Source organism: Melanostigma gelatinosum, assembly GCF_949748355.1.
Source record: "Melanostigma gelatinosum genome assembly, chromosome: 20".
NCBI lineage: Eukaryota > Metazoa > Chordata > Actinopteri > Perciformes > Zoarcidae > Melanostigma > Melanostigma gelatinosum.
Window position 1 is genome coordinate 4,080,926 of NC_136653.1, and position 16,813 is coordinate 4,097,738.

The 16,813-nt window shown below is 42.0% G+C and overlaps 1 protein-coding gene across 1 annotated transcript in view; it reads left to right on the forward strand.

Moving 5' to 3' along the window:
• The window catches only part of reck (reversion-inducing-cysteine-rich protein with kazal motifs), an 86,996-nt gene that overhangs the window by 50,554 nt on the left and 19,629 nt on the right, over window positions 1-16,813 (forward strand). The window contains exons 12-17 of the mRNA XM_079292473.1: window positions 1,230-1,366; window positions 2,764-2,907; window positions 2,998-3,186; window positions 8,574-8,696; window positions 8,948-9,119; window positions 16,236-16,425. Coding sequence (XP_079148599.1) covers window positions 1,230-1,366; window positions 2,764-2,907; window positions 2,998-3,186; window positions 8,574-8,696; window positions 8,948-9,119; window positions 16,236-16,425 — 955 coding nt within the window. The remainder of the gene's footprint in view (window positions 1-1,229; window positions 1,367-2,763; window positions 2,908-2,997; window positions 3,187-8,573; window positions 8,697-8,947; window positions 9,120-16,235; window positions 16,426-16,813) is intronic.

Genomic DNA, 16,813 nt, shown 5'->3' on the forward strand with positions numbered 1-16,813 from the left:
ATCGTCCGTTACCTTCGTATCGTTACGTCCGTTACCTTTTCGAAGGCACGGTGCAGGAAGAGTTTTTGTGTTTTTTATCTTGTAAACAAACGCCACGCGCGAGCAAACTGTTCTCTCATTAGTCCAATTTTTATGCGGCTCTGTTGCTTTTTTTTTTTTAAGGTGTGTGTGTGTGTGTGTGGGGGGGGGGGGGGGTTGGGGGTGCGTGAACCCGGTCGGGATGTAGAAGGGGGTGCGTGGCCTAAAAAGTTTGGGAACCGCTGGTTTAGTGTAATGACTCGTAATTATTACTCCTCTACATCAATTTAGTTGTTCACATCAAAAGCTGTATAAAGAAAGTAGAGACAGTCACTGTGACGTGCCCTGACGTGGACTGTCCTTTTGAAGTCTTGAGTTTGTCATTTTGGATGTCGCCATCTTGGTTTTTTGGAAGCAAAAGTGCCCCAAGAGTGCTGTGAGAGGGTTAAAGTTGTAAGACTAACACACAGACAACTCCCAGACCAGACAACACTGTGGTAGCGGCCTGTCAATCACTGTGTAGTCCCGCCCTGACTACAAATGGACCATAATGTACTAAATGAACATCATGCTGTATTGAAGAAGACTTGAAACTAGAGACTGAGACCATAAACTCATGTTTACAATGTTTACTGAGGTAATAAATCAAGAGAGAAGTAGAGTCATTTTCTATAGACTTCTATACAACCAGAGGAGTCGCCCCCTGGTGGACACTTGAGAGAATGCAGGTATAAGACAGCATTGGCTTCAGTTTTCAAAACCGGAGGTTGCCGCCAAGTCTACATTTGTCTCGGCATGTCTATATACCCTCAATTCCATTGTTTTCATTGAATTCAACCTTTGCTATGCTCTCAGTAATGAGTGGTGAGATGGGCTTTGATGAACAGGAGGAGGCCCCGCCCTTCTCTCAGGGTTCTGCTGTGTCATGGCTGGAGTGTGTGCGTGTGTGTGTTCAGTCATGAGTCAGATACAACCTTCCTCTCCCATTTCCCTTCAATGACATTACACCGTCCATCGCACACTGCTGTCATCCAGCTACCGGCTGTGTGCTGGCAGAGCCTCTCGCTCTGACCCCTATCGAACAAACCTCAGATCTGCATTTGTAGGAATAGAAGTCAAACGTTCCCGCTTTATGTTGATTTATTCTTATCGTTTGTTTTAAGCTGTGTTACGCTGCTTTTTTTTTTAGTTATCTCTTCATCTGTCCTCAGGTCGGATTGCCTGGACATCCTGACCCAGTGCGGGGACAGGAAGCGTTTCCATGAAGGACAAACTGCAGAGAGGATCTGTGAGCTGCTGTCGCCCATCGACGACCCTGAACGCTGCATCCCCCTCCACAGATACCTCTGTGAGTCAGCAGGTCCTTCTCTCCTGTAGTAGCATGCAGGAGGAGAGATCAGTTACAGATGGAATTACCAACAAGATATAGTGTGGTTACAGGAAAGAAACCTTTTGAAAAACCCAAATTGCCATCGATGATTTTATAACCATCTGTTCAAATGGCCAAATGTGCAAGTGAATGGCTTAGTGGCCACCAGGGGGCAGAACTCCACAGAAGCTGAGAGACGCATTACTGACATTATTCATCTCATAACATAACATCCTATCAAACAGTTGGCTAAAGAGTGCTGCAGGTACGTTTTTCTTTAGGCCAACCCAGGAAGTTAGCATCGCTCTGGTTCCCTCATAAAAAAAAGCAAATGGCTTCCATTGAATTTTTGCATCGTTGCAGAATATAAATTGCCTGGGTCCAGACGTTTGAATCCGCCAACTCCACTGAGTTTGAGTTGACTGATTCGTGTGGCATCGTGACATGAAACAGCAGTTTCTTGACTTTAAAAAAGTAAATGACCAATAAACACAGCGAGGGGGACTAACGATTAGCCAATCAGCGCCATGGGCGGGACTAACGCTATTTTCAAGCTGCTGTTGTCAGCTGTGTAATAATAACAACAATGGAGACAGGACTCTCACAAAATCACAAATACAAACAAAGAGTCCTCTTCATTCACCTCTTTTATTGCTGTACATGCTGTTTATGTGTGCATGTATAAGTATACATGAGAAACACCTTCATAAGACCATCAATAGGAATATCATTTGATGTGTGGGAAACTTCATTTGTTTCTATGATGTTAACAAATATATCAGAAGATGCACAGGCAGTTTTAGTGATGTTGTGGTCTTGACCGGTCTTGAACTAAACTCACGAGTCCTCTTTGTCTGAGATCTAGACAAGACCAAAACCTTCAAAAAGTGGTCTTGAGACCGGCCTCCAGTACTACAACGCTGGGACATGGTAAACATTACACCCGCTGACTGAAGACCTTAAGTTCTAAAGTTATTCCAAGTCAAGAGGCTAAAGTCAAAAGTCATTGGTGTTAAAGTCAGAGTTGAGTTGCAAGTATTTTTGGATTTAGCAAATCTAAAGTCATCAGATTCATGACTGAAGTTGAACGCCAGTCCAAGTACTCAAGTACGTGGTCAGTAAGTGGTGATTTGAAGGTAATATATAATAAAATGTATGAATGCAGCTTGAATCTTTCTAACACAGTTGGATACTGATTTCCCCACAAACTGTTATTTTCTCGGGGAGTTTCATCTTCTGATTGGGCTTTTATTTTGAAACCCAATCAATACGTTAAGTGTTCAGGTTGTTGCCAACAGAAAATTTACATCTTGTCTGTTGTCATGCTTTCCATGTCCTTATCCACCCATCACCTGCACCCCCACCCCTTCACTCAGCCCCCAGTTCCCTAGGCAACAGCATCGTGGAGGAGGTCATCCACCCGTGCAACCCCAACCCATGTCCCAGCAACCACTTGTGCCAGGTCAACAGGAGGGGCTGCCTCGACGAACTTAACTGTCAGCCGTTCCTCTGCGTGCCGGGTGAGTCCAGCTCCGGCTCGACACCTTTACCTTTGCTGTATGTCTGCTGCGTGGCGCTCATTCTGAGTGTGTGTGTGTGTGTGTCCTCAGGCTGTAAACTGGGCGAGGCCTCCGAGTTTCTGGTGCAGCAGGACGCCCGCATCCAGGTGCCAACTCGCAGCGGTCCGATGGGTTGCCACGAGGTCTGCAGCTGTGGTGTCAGCGGGCGCCTGGAGAACTGTGCGGAGATGCCCTGCGTGGACACCGACGAGCCCTGCATCGTCAACGGACAGAGGAAGAGTGAGACCTCCCGCATGTCTGTCTGCATATCCAAAGAGTTTCTTGATCTCCTGGTAGTGTGATAGAAATGGCAGTGATTATGACATCATTGGTGATCTGACTTCATGAATCAAGTCATTAGATTGAAACTGTTGCATAGCATTGAACCAGCTGATAAAACCAACGTGTCGATATATGAACTATATTAGTGGTATAAATGGTAATATGGACTATGTTTGACATTTCTGACCTGACACTCAGAATGCTGTTTAACAAGGGATGGATGGAAATGGGAAAGTATGTCAACTTCTTTGTTACAAAAAATAGGGCAAATTACAAACCATACTAATAACGCTACTAAAGGACTAAATGACTAAATATTGTGGGTTAGGGAGATAATTCCCAGAGACTAGACTGTATATAAGATGTGGACGTAGTCACCGTGATGTCACCCACTGCTTTGTAGACTGCTGTTTTGAAGTCTTGAATTCGTCACTTTGGCCGTTGCCAACTTTTTTTTTTGCAACCAGAGTGTGGAGCTACGTACAACCAAACGCTGAATAAGACATTTTCAAGTGGCCAAAATGTTACATACCTTCATGAAGTGAAGATTCACTGTGAAAGGGTTCCGGTTCTAAGACGAAAACACAGACAATTCCCAGACTAGACAACGCTGTGGTAGGGACCTGTCGATCACAAGGTAGCCCCGCCCTAAAGCATCCAGCTTGGACTCTGTTAGTTTGGTGGACGGCTCTGAATACAACACCCGTGAGCCTCGTCTGCCATTGCTGGGTAGAAGAAGCCAGTCAGTCATAAATTTGCTGCAAACTCAAAATACTTCACCATTGCAGTTGTGAACAAAGCAAGGCTCAGTACTGTGAACATCAAAGTCCTCCAGAATTGACCCAGAATCCCAAACTCAATTAATTTTCTGCTGTATCATCAGTCTTTTTAACAGCGATGTCTTCAGCTTCCGCCCATGGAAGAAGAACTTCATGCGCAAACGTTTCCCTTCTTATTTTTAGGTTTACGTTGCCTTACTTCTTTAGTTCAGAGAACTGTTTGTGGAGTCATTTTTGGTTGTTAACCTGTCTTTATGTGAAGCCTTGAATCTTACTCTCTTAACCGTGCAGATAACTCATCTTACAGTCATTCTTATTGCCGGACTTGGAGCCCATGTGGTTCTGTTAAACACATACTTAAGTAGAAAGAAACACAATTCAAAACTTCTATTAAAATGTGTAATTATCAGATTGATCCAGTCTCAGTCTGAGAGGTCAGCCTCACATTATGTCATTAAGAAACCAAAGCTGTTATCAATCAGCGGCCACCTCTGCCCAACCAATTACACTGAGACACCACATCAATTCACTCACAGATGTAGCCGTCACACTCGAGTGCAGATGAATGAGTTGTGGCCGTGAATTCCAAATGTCCTTCTAAAGTGGTGAGTGAGGCAGGTGTTCATGCTGCAGGCCTGCTGGTGGCTTCACCTGGATCCAAGCAGGGACCTCAGTGAGGCTTCTCTGTCTGTGGACTCCTGTTTTTCAGCAGAGAAACTGGTTCCTACAAAACTGACTCCCCACACTTCTCGCTATGTGACGGGGTGTGACGCACTACAAATGAAAGTTGAGTGCTCCAATTACATAACTGCGTCAACGAGCGCTCGATCGACACTTCAACGGTGACCCTGCGACAATGCTGCTGGTCACGCTCGGCTGCTGCTTTGTCGTCCGTGGTGTGAACGTGGTATTAGGAGTTCATATTCCATGCATGTGCTTTCAAAACTAGTGTGTTGACTAATATTTGTAATTGAATGCACAATTAAGGTGAGACACTACAGGCAAACAAATGTATCTGGGGCTATTTAGCTTCCCTATTTATCATCTTCTTTCAGACCAGTGCAGAGAAAACATCCAAAATACACATTTAGGTGTTGTTGTTTTTTAGGTTTTGTGCTTTTATGTTTGTTTTCTTGTTTGTTTTCGCCGGCACTCCTGAGGAGGGGGAGCTACTCTGCTCTTATTAAAGACGGATGTCTACGACGCTGTTGTTTTGTGTCAAACCAAACTCCATTGATTTAACGTGCTGTTGCCCAATATGCAACGATCCCTGATGGTTTACATCCCTTCAGAGCGTCTTCTCAAATGCAGCATGTTTGTATTTCACATAGCAGCTCACTTGCAGGTCAGAGAGTTCACAATAAGAAGGTAACCATGAAATATAAATGCTTTGTCTTTATCGAATCCTCTTAATTCAGTCTTTTGAGTTTGATTGTGACTGTCAGCCTGGAAGGACTCGAAGATAATAATTCAATTCAATTTATTTGTGTATAGCCCAAAATCACAAATTACAAATTTGCCTCAGGGGGCTTTACAATATGTACACATTTGACATCCTCTTGTCCCGGGACCCTCACATCAGAACAGGAAAAACTCCCCAAAAACCCCTTTAACGGGAGGAAGAAACCTGTGGGAGAGCAACAGAGGAGGGATCCCTCTCCCAGGATGGACAGAAGTGCAATGATGTCATGTGTAGAACAGGATAGTGAATTACAACACATTCAATGTAATTACAGCACATTCAATGTATGACACAACCACGGCAGGAGGCAAGACCTGGTCCAGGTAAACCCGGATACACAGGAACCTGTGAGGCGAGAAAGCACAGAGACTCTGGTGAAGAAGCAGGTCAATAATGTGCATTAATGGTATCGGTAGTATGAAATAGTAATGTGAGTAATAATAAAAGTGATATTAGCAGTTGGAGTCAGCAGGGCCATGGTAGGAGGAAGGACCAGGGTCCAGATGAAACCATGCTCCATGGAAACCTGTGAGGAGAGGAAGCACAAGGACTCCGGGGAAGAGACAAAATCAGTACTGTGCATTAATGGTGTCGGTAATAGGATTAATAATGTTAATAATGAAGATCGTAGTAGGTGTCAGCAGGGCCATGGCTGGTTGAAGAACCAGTGTCCAGATAAAACTGCGGTCATGGGAACCTGTGAGGCGAGAAAGCACAAATACTCCGGGGAAGAAGTAAAGTTAGTAATGAGCATTAATGGGACATCAATGCATTCAGACAGAGGTGAAGAAGAGGAGGAGAGAGGTGCTCAGTGTAGGAAGTCCCCCTGTAGTTTTTGCCTATACCAGTTTGTCCATGGGCCGGTCCAAGGCAAGCCAGAGCCAGCCCTAACTATAAGCACTATCAAAGAGGAAAGTCTTAAGCCGACTCTTAAATGTGGTGAGTGTGTCTGCCCCCCGGACTGAAACGGGAAGCTGGTTCCACAGAAGAGGAGCCTGATAACTGAAGGCTCTGGCTCCCGTCCTACTTTTTAAGACTCTAGGAACCACAAGTAACCTTGAATTAATGGATCGCAGCTCTCTAGTAGGGCAGTATGGTACTATCAGCTCTTTAAGATATGATGGAGCCTGACCAATTCGGGCTTTGTAGGTAAGTAAAAGGATTTTAAATTCTATTCTAGATTTTACAGGGAGCCAGTGCAGAGAAGCTCATACAGGAGTAATATGATCTCTCCTCTTAGTTCTTGTTAGTACACGAGCTGCAGCATTCTGGATCAACTGGAGAGATTTAAGAGATTTATTAGAGCAGCCTGAAAATAAGGAATTGCAGTAATCTAGTCTAGAGGTAACAAATGCATGAACTAATTTCTCTGCATCGCTTTGAGATAGGATGTGCCTGATTTTTGAAATATTACAGAGGTGAAAAAAGGCAGTCCTAGAAATAAGTTTTATCTGAGAGTTGAAAGACAAATCCTGATCAAAGGTAACTCCAAGATTCTTGACAGTGCTGCTGGATGCCAGCGCAATGCCATCTAGAGAAACCATATCATTAGATAACTGATGTCGGAGGTGTTCTGGGCCTCGTAGAATAACTTCAGTTTTGTCTGAGTTTAACATCAGGAAGTTGCAGGTCATCCAGGTTTTTATGTCCTTAAGACACGCTTGCAGTTTAGCGAGCTGGTTGGTTTCATCTGGTTTGATCGATATATATAATTGAGTATCATCTGCATAACAATGAAAGTTTATAGAGTGTTTTCTGATAATATTGCCTAAAAGAAGCATATATAAGGTGAACAAGATTGGTCCAAGCACAGAACCTTGTGGAACTCCATAACTGACGTTGGTCTTCATCGAGGCTTCATCGTTTACATAAACAAACTGAGATCAACGATGCTATGATGCTCTCTAAATCCTGACTGAAAATCCTGAAATAAACTATTGTTACACAGAAAGTCACACAACTGATTTGCAACTGCTTTCTCAAGGATCTTAGAGAGGAAGGGAAGGTTAGAGATCGGTCTATAGTTGGCCAACACCTCTGGATCGAGAGTGGGCTTCTTAAGAAGAGGTTTAATCACAGCTACTTTGAAGGACAGTGGTACATGACCTGTTACTAAAGACAGGTTGATCATATCTAATAAAGTTGTGCTAATTAATGGTAGCACTTCTTTAAGCAGCCTAGTCGGTATAGGGTCTAAGAGACAGGTGGAAGGTTTAGACTGAAGTCACCTTGACAAACTGAAGTCAGTTTGTCAAGGTGGATGGGAGTAAAGCCATCTAAACATATATCAGGGTTCACAGCTGTTTCTAAGGTTACTCTATTTGTGGAAAGATTGGTCGAGGGCAGGAGATTATTAATGTTCTCTCTAATAATTATAATCTTATCATTAAAGAAGAATTAAATAAGACAGCATGTAGAAAAGAGAGCACTTAGCAATAAAAGTAAGAGACAGAGCCCTTATTTACATCCATTAGCATCGTGCATTCATTAGTTATATCTAATAATTAGTTAGATATAGTTTGATAATGCTACGTTGTTACGTTATGTTACGTTGTTGCGTTACGTTGTTGCGTTACGTTGTTGCGTTACGTTGTTGCATTGCGTTACGTTGTTGCGTTGCGTTACGTTGTTGCGTTGTTACATTGTTGCGTTGTTATGTTGCATTGTTACTTTGCGTTGTTACTTTGCGTTGTTACGTTGTTGTGTTGTTACGTTGTGTTGTTACTTTACGTTGTTGCGTTACGTTGTTGCGTTACGTTGTTGCGTTGTTACGTTGTGTTACGTTGTTGTGTTGTTACGTTATGATGTTACTTTACGTTGTTACGTTATGTTGTGACGTTATAATTTCAACGATTTTTGGTTCAGGATTGGTTTGCAAACACGTACAATGCCAGAAAATGTTTTGAACGACTGCGTTGAACTAGAATATCATGTTAATTTTCAGCATGAATGAAGTATGAAAACAAAATCTTAAGGTACTAAATATAATGTTATATACACAGAAATAGTAACAAAAACAAAATGTATTTAGATGACAAGTCACAGGTAAAGAGAGACCATCACATCCTCAACATTCAGTAACGTTCTTCTGTTCTTGCCATCAGATCACGGGTCGTCCTTCAAGATCGACTGCCACACCTGCTCCTGCTTCGCTGGTGACACTATCTGCTCCACCAGAGAGTGTCTCGACTTCGACAGCTCTGATGACAAACGCAGACACTTTACCGGTCCGTATGTGTGTTTGAAAGTAGCGTTAATGTTGCACTTGACAGTGTTACGTTAGCTTACCTTTTTGTAAAATTCAGTAATCCAACCGTCAGAGCGCTGATTGGTTGACGCTTTATCGCACGCTAGACCCACCATCGATGTGCACAACAGCCGGTCTGTTTCACAAGCAGTACAAGAACACAAGGAATAAGACGCCATGAATACCTTCCCTCCGTCACACCAGTGGTCCTTTCCCCCTGTCTATCTTCAGGCCTTCCCTGTAACTGTCCGGACCGCTTCGTGCCAGTGTGTGCCTCCAACGGGCGGACGTATCCCAGCGCCTGTGTGGCCCGCTGCATGGGTTTCAAGGACCATCAGTTTGTCTTCGGCCTGTGCCGCCTCAGTAACCCCTGTGCCGGCAAACCCTGCCAGAGGAATCAGAGGTAGGTGGAGCTGCTGCTGACGCTCAGCACCGGCGTTTTTCCCTCTCTTTCTTCTCCACTCGTTCTCCTTCCACCTCTCCATCTGAGTTGTTATTTCAGGTTAGTGTGGTCAGTGTGCAAGTTTACACTTGGTCATCGTGTCGTCACCCATTGGTTTGTGGACTGCCAATTTGAAGCCTTGAGTTCGGCATTTTGGCCGTCGCCAACTTGTTTTTTTTGCAACCGGACTACTGGGGAGTGACAGAGATGCTGTATACAGCTCTGGTAGCGACCTGTCAATCACCGTGTAGCCCCGCCCTAAAGCATCCCCTGCTTTATGGTCTGTTTGACTCTAAATGGACCATAATATACTAAATGAACATCATGCTGTATTGAAGAAGACTTGAAACTAGAGATTGAGACCATAGACTCATGTTTACAATGTTTACTGAGGGAATAAATCAAGAGAGAAGTAGAGTCATTTTCTCATAGACTTCTATACAACCAGAGGAGTCACCCCCTGGTGGACACTAGAGAGAATGCAGGTTTATGCAGGAAGCATTGGCTTCACTTTTCAGACCCGGAGGTTAACATCTGATACCAACACTCGCTCACTGGTCCAGTGGACTTTTGAGACTAGCTAGCCGTGCCGGGTGTCGTCACAGTGCGAGTGCTCGAGCATCGTTAAGTCATGCGAGAGTTAACAACTCTCACGTTAATGTGCATTTGGTTGCAAATGGATTCGTTCAGTTCGCAGTCAAACAAAAACATGAGTTCGTTCAACGAGCTTCTTTAGCCAACACTGGCAGTGGTTGATAAGCGGTAACAGTATGCTGTTTGTTACTCCATTACATTCACATCCTCATCCCCCCTCATCCCCACTCTCCGCCCGCCAGCTTTGAACCTTCACTCACATCTAGATGCTGACAGGAATATAAATCTAAGGAAACGCAGACAAGCCTCAGACAAAAAGCATTTATAATGATATTCAAACACCAAAGGCCATTTAGGCTTTGTGTTAGTTCTCTATTTAGCTCAACTACAGGGAGGCCTTTGTATGAAACAAGCCTTTAATAAAGACCGGCCTGTATTCCTAACTTTAACCTTTTGAGGGATTTAAGGATCTGTGTATTTGTCTCAAACACGTATTATAGAATATATGAATAGATGAAATGCAATGGGGCCATTCAGTGCAAAACTGATTTTCTTTGATGGCCCAGTGAAGTCCACAGCCTCAGGAAGTGTGGAGGACAAGTCGAGGGGTGCTGTGAAGCTCAGTCGGCCCCGTGCCTTTCAAAGCGGACCGTCTATCACAGGTCGCAGAAATGTAGGTCTATCTGCGTTCCACAGCACAACATGACACGCCCTCGAAAAGGACATAGTTCGGTTAGATTAAGGCTCCAAAAGCACTTGGTTAGGTTTTGGAGAATTTCATGGCTACGGTTGAAAGAAGTATCCCGGAGGTTATCGAGAGGCTGTTTGGTGTAGTAAAGTGGGCATGTCGTGTAGCCTGGGTCCCAATCCCGATCTCTACGTTCCCACAAAGTCCGTGAGGGTTTAGACTGTCCCACTGTCAAATCCCTGAGTGTTTGAGGACTCTCTCAGAGACATGTTGAGCTCTTTATGAACACTTTTCATAAATATGCATTTCTGCAGAATTTGTCTGTGCAAAACTGTTACCCACAATTCATTGCGTTGTGATGTTAAACATGCCGTTACCAGTGGAAAACGGAGGCATGTGACATGGGTGTTCAGCTTGGCATATAAAATTTCGCAGAAAGATTGAAAAACACATGAAACTAGAAAAAGCATTTCCTGCTGAAAATGCGTTGGAATGCTGAAAACTGAAATTAATCGCAAAAACATTGCTGAAAATAGATATCCAATTCAAAAACAAATTGCAAAACGCTTAATAATTCAAAAAGTTTAAATATTACAAATATGAAAAGTTATATCACACCTCTCCTGAAAGAGCTGAACATTTTGATATTTGAACAGTTTCTGTGGCTTAAAAAAATTCATCAGTGGTGATATTTGTAGTAGTATAAGTTGTAGTAGAAGTATTATTTGTAGAAGTATTAGTAGCATTAGAATAAGTACTAGTAGTAGTGGTAGTGATATTTGTAGTAGTAGTAGAAGTTGTAGTAGAAGTATTATTAGTAGTAGAAGTATTAGTCATTAGAAGACGTAGTATCAGCAGTCATAGTAATAGCTGTAGTATTGGTCGTAGTATTTAATATCACAGTAGTAGTAGTAATAGTAATGGCAGTAGAAGATGTAGCAGTAGTAGTAGTACTAGTAGCAGTCGTACTAATAGCTGTAGTAGCATTACTACTTTTAGTAGCATGAATAGCAGTAGTAGTAGGAGCAGTTGTCGTATAAGTAATAGTAGTAGTGGTGGTAATAGCAGTAGTGGTAGTAATAATATTTATGGTAGCAGTAATAGCAGTAGCAGTAATAGTAGCAACAGCAAAAGTTGAAGTAATAGTAGTAGTAGTAGTAATACTAGAAATATTAGCAGTAGTAGTAGTTGTCGCAGTATTAGTAAGAGCATTCATTATTTCAACAAAAAAGCCTAATTTTGAGCTCAGCGTTTAAATACAGTTAATCCATGAGGCTTTTATTTTGAAAGGGTGGTGCTGGGTGGGGGAGAGGAGACATAATCATCATGTTTGACACACATAAACAGAGGTTATTAAATGACAGGCTTCATCACAAGCATTTCAATTAGAATTCAGTTAGAGACATCATGCACTCACGCGCAATACACACCCATTATAAAGTCAGAAAAGTGCTGAAAAATCATAAAAGTTAAATTGCTGCAGTTCAAAAAGTGTAAAATAAATCAAAAAGCTGAATAATGTGGCAATAGTTCAGGGTTTTCTCAACATTTGAAAGTTGAAATGGTGTCTTTAGCTGAAAGTATGAGGAAGTTGAAGGATTTGAAAGTTGAAGAAGTTTAAGAGGATTTGAAAATCTTCTCCATAGAAACCCATTCAAAAAAAGTTACTAAAAGCTTAATAATTCAAATAGTTTAAAGGTTAGAAATAGAAAAAGTCAAAGCAGAGATGAGCTGAAGGAGCTGAACATTGTGATAGTTGAACGGTTTCTGTAGCTTAAAAAATGAAGAAGAGTTTCAAAAAAGGGGAGACGGAAGAAATAGTGGAATGAATGCTTCTGAAGAACGTTGGTCTGCAGACAGGAAACAGCCGCTCCAAATGAATGCAGTTCCTCATAGATGTCTGGATTTTATTTCAGTAGGAACAGGTTAAACAACAACAAAACACTGAATGATTCAAACAATTATATTTATAATTTATATGGAAAATAATCTAAATAAATGAAATAATAATGAATACAATGTATGTAGTGGTATTACTTTTACTCGTATGTAGACTAGTCAAGTAAACAACAATGTGAAATGTGAAATATCTGTTACCAAAACAAACCTCTGGGTACAAACCAACAGAACTCCACAGCAACAAAGATCAGGAACAACTAGACTTATTCTCTAATGTGGATTTTCACTACCGGTAGTTGTTTTTTATGTATATTAACCAGAATGCAGTTTCCTTTAATTATGTTAACTTAATCATGAACTTTTACAAGAAATTATATATTTGGAAATTGACCAGATTTAATTCGAAATTATAATTTATTTTACCAAATGTTTGTGATAGAAGTGTAACTTTTTCAATCACAACAAAATGATGTGCATGTCTTTTTCAATTATATGTTCAATTTTGTTGAAACAATCTCTTAGTATATTTCAAATGTTTTGTACTGTTTGTACAAACAGTAATAGTATTCTATAGATGTATATGATGTAGATAGAAGATTGAAAGAGGTGAGCGTGAGAGAGGAGAATCTCTCAGATTTCTTAAAAGATAGATCAGGTACCAGTAACCCAAAGCAAGTGAGTGGATCAGAGGAGAGACAGAGAGTGGGCGAGATGAGAGACTCTCAGGTTTTCGTTCAACAGACAGGTTGTGATAACCATGTCATTTACTTCAGAATATAGGATTTCAGAAATCAGTTTCCAGTAATTTGTTCAGAAGTTTTTCAGAAGGTTCGGTAGGTTTGGAAAGTTCGGTAACAGCTAGAGTGGGATAGAAGGGGGATACAAAGAATGAATTCCAATATCAAAGACAGAGCGGTAGATTGACAGGCAAGCTAGAGGAACCAATGCTTAGACAGAGTTGATTGAAGGTATAGGAAAGACAGAGAGCCAATATGATAGAGGAGAGGGGAGACAGCAGGACACCTGTAAGACACAATAAAGACACACATGAGACAGCAGTCTGAATAACAAACTAAGTAACTTCTACCCTAAGCTAAAGGTTCAGTGAAGTGTCTGCTCACATGATCATAATGTAAACACATCATGACAGTATAACAGGTAATAGTGCACAGATTTATGTGAAATATCATGAAATGATATGTGTATGATGGTATGAAATGATGGTATAGCTGTTTAGAAGTCTCACATTTTCACTAACTACAACTTCACTACAGTGTGTTTAAAACCTGCAGTATTAAGTGTTTTAAGTAAAAGTGTTGATTCACATGTGAACTTACTGTCAAGTCACCACGGAGACACCAACTCTGATCTACAGTTAGAGACAGGAAGGAGGAGGCCAGAAGAAGTGGAGAGAGAGAAAGAAATGATCTTTACTTTCCTCTCAGAAAACCAGTGTGTCACAGCTCATTTCAATCTAGATCAAACTGTTATTCAGGGTGGGTCATTTAGTGTTGAGTTCGTAATGGATGGATGTAATTCCTGTCGAGACTACATTAGGATGGGAAGTCATTCTTAATGTAAACCAATGTAATATTAGTTTAGTAACAGCAAAATCATAATTCATGTGTGTGAACTTACACTTCAGAGATGCAAGGAGTCACAGTGATGGTCTGCAATCAGAGACAGAAAGGAGGGGGATAGAAGGAGGAGCGGGAGGGTGAAATGTTTAGTTTAATTTCAGAAAACCATCATTACAGCTCATTTTATTTCCTTGTTAATTATCAAAGTCTCATTCAAGATCTAGAATTTCCCAGGAACTTATGTTAGTCTTCAACATATATATTTAAGTTGCTTTAGAGAGAATAAATCACACAAAATAAATGAATCTGGTGTCAATCTAAACAAAAGGAAAAGGTCTAAGATAGGGCTGCAACAACGAATCGATAAAATCGATAATCGATTTTTAAAAGTTTTCATTGTCGATTTTCAAATTTCATTATCGATTCGTTGTGTCGCGCGATTATTACGCCACTCAATAAGTCGCGGAGATGTTTGACAAAAACAAAAGGGGAAAAAAGAGCGGAGCACAGCAGTTGTGTGAAGTGGAGCTTCTAATGACGACCAAGACACGTCTGGTTTTGAACGGAACACTTTACTTCCTGAAAACTGCAGTTTAACAACTGTTACAGTGAACAGACCACGCTCTTGCACCCGACATATACGTTTGGTTTTCACTTATCGTTATCATTGTTGTCGTGCACATTGCATGCATCATGCTACTTCCTGTCTCTTCACAGTAAAATCACTTCCGTTTTCATGCTCTTCACAATAAAAGTAAACATGCGATCAAACAATTTACAACAGAGGAAAGAGCATCGGACCCGTAACGTTGTTCTGAAACATGGCGGAGGCAGAGGAATCAGTACGACCTAAGTCGGCCAAGGTGTGGGAGCATTTCACACTTAATAAATTGAAAAAGTGTGTTCATTGCAAGATATGCAAAAGCGACATGATATGGCACGACATGATAAGCTACAGAAACTGTTCAACTATTAAAATGTTCAGCTCTTTCACCAGAGGTGTGCTATGACTTTTTATATTTCTAACCTTTAAACTTTTTGAATTATTAAGCTTTTTATATTTTCAATAGGTATATATACGTTCATTAATAAGCTGCGGCGGGCCGACCCAGACCAGAGGTCAGTGGTCTCCAACCTTGTTTCCTCCGAGAACTAATTTGACAAAGTGAACAAGAGCCACTCGTAGCACCAAGTTGTGCATCATAAATGTCAAACGTGGTCTTTTCTTACCTTTATGATCCTTTGATAAGGTTTCAGCCACCACAGTCGCAGCCTCTATTACAACCCCGGCACAGCTGAAGGACTCGTTGTGATGTTGGGGTGCACGCCACTTAACCAGGCCTCTGTATCTGCATTGGCCTGTCGTCAGTCCGGTGAACAGAGACGATTGAGTCCTTGACCTTCTCTGTTGGTAGTCTGCTACCAGCCGTGAAGTCCCATGAGAAGCTGCTGTGGACTTTGGCAAAGTGGCGCTCACGACGTTACACTTTTTACCAAATGAGACACACGCAAATGAGACACACGCATTTGTCTCTGTGACTCGTGTTATCAAATGTATGACAGCACTGTGTTGGTGTAGTACGTTGTTCTTCATGTTAGATCTTAATGTTACAACAGTAATATCCTCACAATGTTCAACTTAAGGCTAAAAAGCTTTGGGCAGCCATGTTGGCATGTTTCAGTTAAAGTGATGCAGTCTGGGAGACGTCACTCGCAGCCCGCCAAGACGTCTGTTCTCCTCCAGCGTACAAGGTCTTAAACCCTTCCTGGCTCTCTGTTCAAAGACCGAACGCACACGCGCTAATGAGCGGAGGTGTGTGTGTGTGTGTGTGTGTGTGTGTGTGTAGAGAGTCGCTGGTAGCCATGGTGATAGAGCCGGGTTTCTTTGAAGGGAAACAGTTTGCTCTTTTATTGCAGCTTTTGAACAGAATGTTCCTGAGTGTGTGTTGTTGTTGCTCCTCCACTGAGTGAATGAATTGTGGGCGGGGTTCATGTAAACCTCAGGGGGTCAATTTAGATAGAAAGCATCTAATATGCACATTCAGGTGTTTATTTTACTGCTTCGTCTGTGCAAATTAGCAAATATTTAATACGATAATGCCTCGTTTTCATAGATAAACATACTTTTTCTGAAAACTTTTAATACAAAAAAGAATTGCCTTAAAGTTAGTACAGAACTGGGGAAGTTTCATTGTGATATCTATTAGTTACATTTTGGACCCTGTTGACTCGGGGTGTTGGACCCCCCCCCTCCCCGGTCTCCTCACGTCGTAGGACAGACGCCCATATAAAGTCATATTGTGTGTGTGTTTGCAGGTGCATCCCAAAGTATCGCGTGTGTCTCAGTGACTCGTCAGACTGCCCGCAGCACGAGTGCGTCGGCCGACCGGGAGCCTGCGATAAGACCAGCGTGGAGCCGGCCTGTGACACCGACGGCCTGGTCCACCCCAGTCCGTGCCAGCTGCAACAGGCCGGGAAGACCCTGGCCTACATGGGTCACTGCCAGGTGGGTTAGTAACAGCTGCTTTCCTTGCTGTTACTTCATTTTAATAAATTTCATTGTGTCTGTGAAGTAAAGACCTGAGCGCTCAGCTTTCAGCGTTGTTCAAAGCTGTCGGTGTGTTCTTGTTTGGAGTGGGACGGTGCAGAGGACGGGTGCTGGTCATTGAGTCTGAGAGGATGGAATGTGCCCACAACGGCTCATCTTTTTGAACAAATACCTCGATATTGTGAAGACACTTGTGTTGACCTGTGGTGCTTCAACTAAATATTTACAGAGTGAGATTTTTGATAATCAGTATTATGATTTATGACGAAGTGAGTAAAGTCAAATAATAGAACAGCCAGAACCGTCTTTTTTTTAGACAGTTGTTGACACTGAGGAGATTTGTGGA